General features: G+C 40.7%; 1 protein-coding gene across 1 annotated transcript; it reads left to right on the plus strand.

Annotated features, from left to right (window-relative positions):
* Nucleotides 1–437: 437 nt before the first annotated feature.
* Nucleotides 438–4,484, plus strand: LOC117555119 (cytochrome P450 2J2-like). Its single transcript, XM_034229850.1, has 9 exons — nt 438–758; nt 916–1,078; nt 1,459–1,608; nt 1,686–1,846; nt 1,920–2,096; nt 2,361–2,502; nt 2,614–2,801; nt 2,896–3,037; nt 3,142–4,484. The coding sequence occupies exons 1-9, from the start codon at nt 576–578 to the stop codon at nt 3,315–3,317; spliced, it is 1,482 nt and encodes a 493-aa protein (XP_034085741.1). The 5' UTR covers nt 438–575; the 3' UTR covers nt 3,318–4,484.
* The last annotated feature ends 565 nt before the right edge of the window (nt 4,485–5,049 follow it).

Here is a 5,049-nt window from a genome sequence, read left to right on the forward strand (position 1 = left end):
GGATAAAAGTTACAGTGCAGTGTGAGATACACACATCTGAAATGTTTAGGTCTGACTCTCAATCATTGCTAACCTTTTTTGCAGAAATAGTTTTCTATCACCTCCCTTTCTTTCTACTTTCTTGTTTAACTTGTCCTTTAGTTATTTCAAGTGTTTCATGCTAATCTGACCCCATGTACCTTTTAGTTTTCGCTGAAACTATCCTCTTGTTTTTAAATGCACATAGTTAAGTTTACCTTGTCTTTCTAGAACTTTTATGGTATCCTCCGCGAACCAGGGTCTTGAAACCAAAACGAATTCCTGTACCCCATGCTACCTTTTAGTTTTCGCCCAAACTATTAAAAGTCCCCCTTTTGTCCACAACACACAGTGCAAACACAATCCTCCCGCTGGAAGAGTTTAAACTCCAACTTGTTTTTCACTCAGATGTCCAGAGAGACACTCAGTGTTACGTAACATTTCCGTGTTGGGACTTTTTTCCCCTCTGCCTACAACCCGCAGCCAAATAACATGAGACGGATCATGCCTGCAGGAGCAAACTGAGTTTACAGAGGGTCCATTTAAATATTTGCATCATGATTTTTGAAGCCCTTTTTGAGTGTATGGACTTCACTAGTTGGCTGTTCATCAGTTTTATAGTGTTACTCCTGACAGATGTGATCAGAAACTGGAGACCAAACAGCTTTCCCCCTGGACCCTGGGCTGCGCCTTTTCTAGGAAATATCTTGATAGGATTTGACTTCAAAGCAATGGAGAAGGTAAGGTGAACAAATTAGAGGACAAAAGTTGATCTTTAATATCCTACAGGCAACGTGCCTTTCATAAATAAGCATTTGCAACACTATGGGCTGGAAATAACAATAAATAAACAATAAAAGCTTGCAACTAAAAAAATGCATTTGTTTTTGAATGCAGCTCTCTCAGGAGTATGGTCCAGTGTTCAGCTTGAGGATAGGCAGCCAGAGGATGGTGTTTGTTTCCGGGTACAAGATGGTCAAAGAGGCTCTTGTTATCCAGCTGGACAGCTTTATTGATAGACCTATTTTACCTCTTTTCCATGCTGTCTTTAAGGGGATTGGTGAGTATACCTGAACGAGAGTGAGAAAACCTGAATATTTAATAGCACGCAAAATTATTGCAGTAGTGGTTTGCCTTCTCCAGGGCAGAACTTAATCTCTTTAGGCAAGGCAAGGCAAGGCAAGTTTATTTATATAGCACCCAGTATCAAAATATTTAACCAAAAGTCATAGCCCAGTAAGCCAACTCACATGGGACAAAGTCTGTGGTCCATGCAGAATAGACTCTCCCCTCTGTGCAACAACAACACTGCACAACACCAGATTAGGGAGTGAAAGAAAGCGTTTATTTTCAAGAAAGGTGCTCAGAAGTGATATCTAAAATCTGTAAAGGCAGTGAATTGCCTGTTTGCTTTGTTAATTTGCTACAACTGTCCCACAGGTATAGCTTTGAGCAATGGGTACTTGTGGAAAAAGCAAAGGAAGTTTGCCAACACTCACCTGCGTTACTTTGGAGAGGGCCAGAAGTCCCTGGAAAAATACATTGAGGTGGAAAACACCTACATCTGTGAAGCTTTCAAAGAGGAACAAGGCAAGTAGAGATTGCTATGTAGAGTGATTTTATATCCTAACATGATATATCATTACTTTAATTCAACATATTCCCAGGAAGGCCATTTAACCCCCATTACATCATAACGAATGGAGTGTGTAACATCATCTCCTCCGTGCTCTTCGGACATCGCTTTGAGTACAGCGATCAAAGCTTCCGCAGGATTCTGGACTTGGACAATGAGGCTATTAGGTTAGCTGGCTTACCTCAGACTCAGGTAATTTCTCATCTACTTTAACTAAACTGTGCTGTGGGCCTATAACTAATCTGAGAGTTTGTCCCATCAACAGCTGTATGATGCCTTCCCTGGTGTGCTGAAGTACCTGCCAGGACCTCACCAGACTGTGTTAAAGAACTACACGGAGATCTTGGCTTTCCTGAGATCAGAAGTAGTGAAGCACCAGGAAGAGTGGAACCCAGAGGACCCTCGTGATTTTATCGATGTTTACCTGGGAGAGATGGAGAAGGTAAGATATTTGCACATATTTAGTATAGTATGATACAGTATTACATAAACATGAATATAAAAAAGTATTCCACAATTTTTTCTGATATCAGACAGAAGACAAATCTGTTTTTTGGCAACAGCTGAAATTAAATTGGCCAGACTTCTTTCTGAGGATTGATAGGACTGCACATCATCCTTAGTTTAGAGCGTTCTTTAGTATTCAGATTTGAGTATTCACAAGCCGTGTAATAACATCAATGTAATGTTGTTGACACTTTGCCAGAAAAAGGAGGATCCCCAGGCTGGCTTCAACATTGAAACCCTGCTGGTTTGCACCCTGGACCTGATAGAGGCCGGTACAGAAACGTCAGCCACCACTTTACGCTGGGCCCTGATGTACATGATGCACTATCCAGAGATACAGGGTTAGTATCTGTCTGAATCACATTGGCATTTAGAGTATTCTCACAGAGATTACAGAGTTTTTTAGTGCTGTTTAAGGTTATCATTTCTAAAGACTCTGCCTCCTTACTCAGAGAAAGTCCAGGCAGAGATAGACTCAGTGATCGGACAGTCTCGTCAGCCCACCATGGCCGACAAGCCCAACATGCCTTACACTGAAGCTGTCATCCATGAAGTTCAAAGGATGGCAAATATCATTCCCCTTGGATTCCCAAAAATGGCCAGTAAAGACGCTACACTGGGAGGATACTCAATACCCAAAGTAAAGAACTATTTACCAGACTCGCCCATATATTATAGGTTGAATTTTGTCCATTATTTTTACACAACGTGACATTTCATGCTTATTTATCCAGGGAACAACTATTACTACAATCCTTGCGACTGTGCTGTTTGATAAGAATGAGTGGGAAACTCCGGATACCTTCAATCCGGAGCATTTCTTGGATTCGGAGGGGAAATTTCGCAGAAGAGACGCCTTCTTACCGTTTTCAGCAGGTTTGCTTGATATTCCTCCACTAGCTTACAGACAAATTTCTACCAACATATTTCCTGCTATCAAGATTGGAGTTTAAAAGCTGTTGCCTATTGTTTCCCGACAGGTAAACGTGTGTGTTTAGGGGAGCACCTGGCCAGAATGGAGCTGTTCCTTATGTTCACAGTTCTCCTCCAGCACTTCACCATCTCCCCTGTGCCTGGAGAGATGCCCAGCTTGGACGGTGTGCTGGGTTTCACCAATTCCCCCCAGCAGTTCAGGATGCTAGCTGTGCCTCGCTGATTTGCTCCTATTCCACCTCAGGATCACAAAACAGTCTTAAGTCCAACAGATTGCTAATGTTGTTATGGAAATAATTGTCATAGACGCCAAGATGTGACATACAGGACCAACCCTTGATGTCTGTTTACCTCCTTTAAGGACACAGGCTGCTTAGCCAATAATGTTATTGTTCCCATTCTGTGACCGGTCAATACTGGGTCACAGATGGTCTGTGTTGTGGGTACACTGGGACACTTCCTTCTCTGTATTTGTGGACTCCAAGGTGAAATCTTCGAGGTCATAAGTGTCCGACGCAAGTGACTCAGTGTTCCCACACTGTTTAGGCTATCTTCTCAAATATGTTGTTTACTCTCTGCGAAACCAGTTAGATGGGCTGGCAAGAGAGAGGCTCGCCAGAATTGACGTGGCAACTCTACCGTGAAGTCAGAACCTCTGACTCTTGGACTTGTGATGTGAATCCTCCGGCCGTTAACTCCAAATAAACCACCAGTGTTTGACATCAAAGCTACTGCTCCTACCGTGTCTCCTTCCTGAGTCGGTGACTCCCACTGCATAGCTACACAGAAGTTTCCTCTACAAATGTAACAGTGAAATGACACATGCTAGGTTTGCTAGTATTATTTTCACTTAGCATGAAGATCTTTTAACTAATTAACTAACAATCTACTGTTTCACAATACTTGCTTGATACAGTTTTGATTTATCACTACACTGACAAGCTTTTTATCTACTTGAACTTAAATGATTTAACGACATGGTCATTACAATATGACATTCATGATGACCTGTCTATTAAGTGTTGCATGACGTTATGCAATACAATATTGCAAATATTTTCCTTGACAAAAATAAATCATAGAACCTATACACAAAACTTTAAACCTCACTCACATGCCAACTTGAGTAAGATAACATTTCTAAATAAATGCCTATACATTAACATGCTTTTAATTTGGTATACATACACTTGTGAAATTATACTTAAAAATCTGTAAAATGTTTTATTCTGTTCAATAAAGGATTTTAGTTGTACCCAAGAGTTTGCCTTTTACATAGTTTTAAAACATTAAGAGAAGTCAGGATTTTGTTGGAAATGGTTGTGTGGGGTCAACTTAAATAACTTGACCCAAAGCCGGTTTGTTATATAATAAAAAATAAATATTGTAAGAAGTGTAACGTATCTCCTTATCTTTAGAATCATTGACAAACTTTCAGGAATCCATTGACATTTTTCTTTTGAAATCAGATCTTTATCTGAATTCATTTGAACTCAAAGAGTCTTATCTGCCCAATGCGATGATTCAATTCAACACAGTACAGTATAGAACAGTACATTTATCTGAGACAACACTTTCTCTGATGGTCTGCTTTCAGTCTACAAGTCTTAAATTGTGTAGAGGAATGTTGGAACCTATTTCCACTCATTTACATTCAACTGTATAGTCGATCAGTAAGAAGACCTTTATCCCTGTAAGGGCTTAGCCAGCATGTTGATGCTTTTGTTATTGTTCCTGTTTTCATTGTTGTCTCTCTCATTTCAGTCTCAGCTTTCCTGCCCTTTATTGAACTCCACCTGCTTCCCTTCCCTAATTAGCCTCACCTGTGCCCCATTATCATCTCTCCCTCTGTCTACTTAGTCTGCATCCACATTCCCTTCAGTGCCAGTTCGTCTTAGTCATTCCTAGCGTTCCAGCAGTGTTTTTCTTAGTATCTGATTCCACGTGTACCTGAC

This window comes from Gymnodraco acuticeps, unplaced genomic scaffold (genome assembly GCF_902827175.1).
Source record: "Gymnodraco acuticeps unplaced genomic scaffold, fGymAcu1.1, whole genome shotgun sequence".
NCBI classification, from domain to species: Eukaryota; Metazoa; Chordata; class Actinopteri; order Perciformes; family Bathydraconidae; genus Gymnodraco; species Gymnodraco acuticeps.

Excerpts from the sequence above, each read along its gene's own strand:
- LOC117555119 (XM_034229850.1), top strand. The coding sequence starts at position 576 with ATGATTTTTGAAGCCCTTTTTGAGTGTATGGACTTCACTAGTTGGCTG. Across the intron at positions 759-915 it reads ACTTCAAAGCAATGGAGAAG|CTCTCTCAGGAGTATGGTCC; the intron begins GTAAGGTGAACA and ends TTTTGAATGCAG. Across the intron at positions 3,038-3,141 it reads CTTCTTACCGTTTTCAGCAG|GTAAACGTGTGTGTTTAGGG; the intron begins GTTTGCTTGATA and ends GTTTCCCGACAG.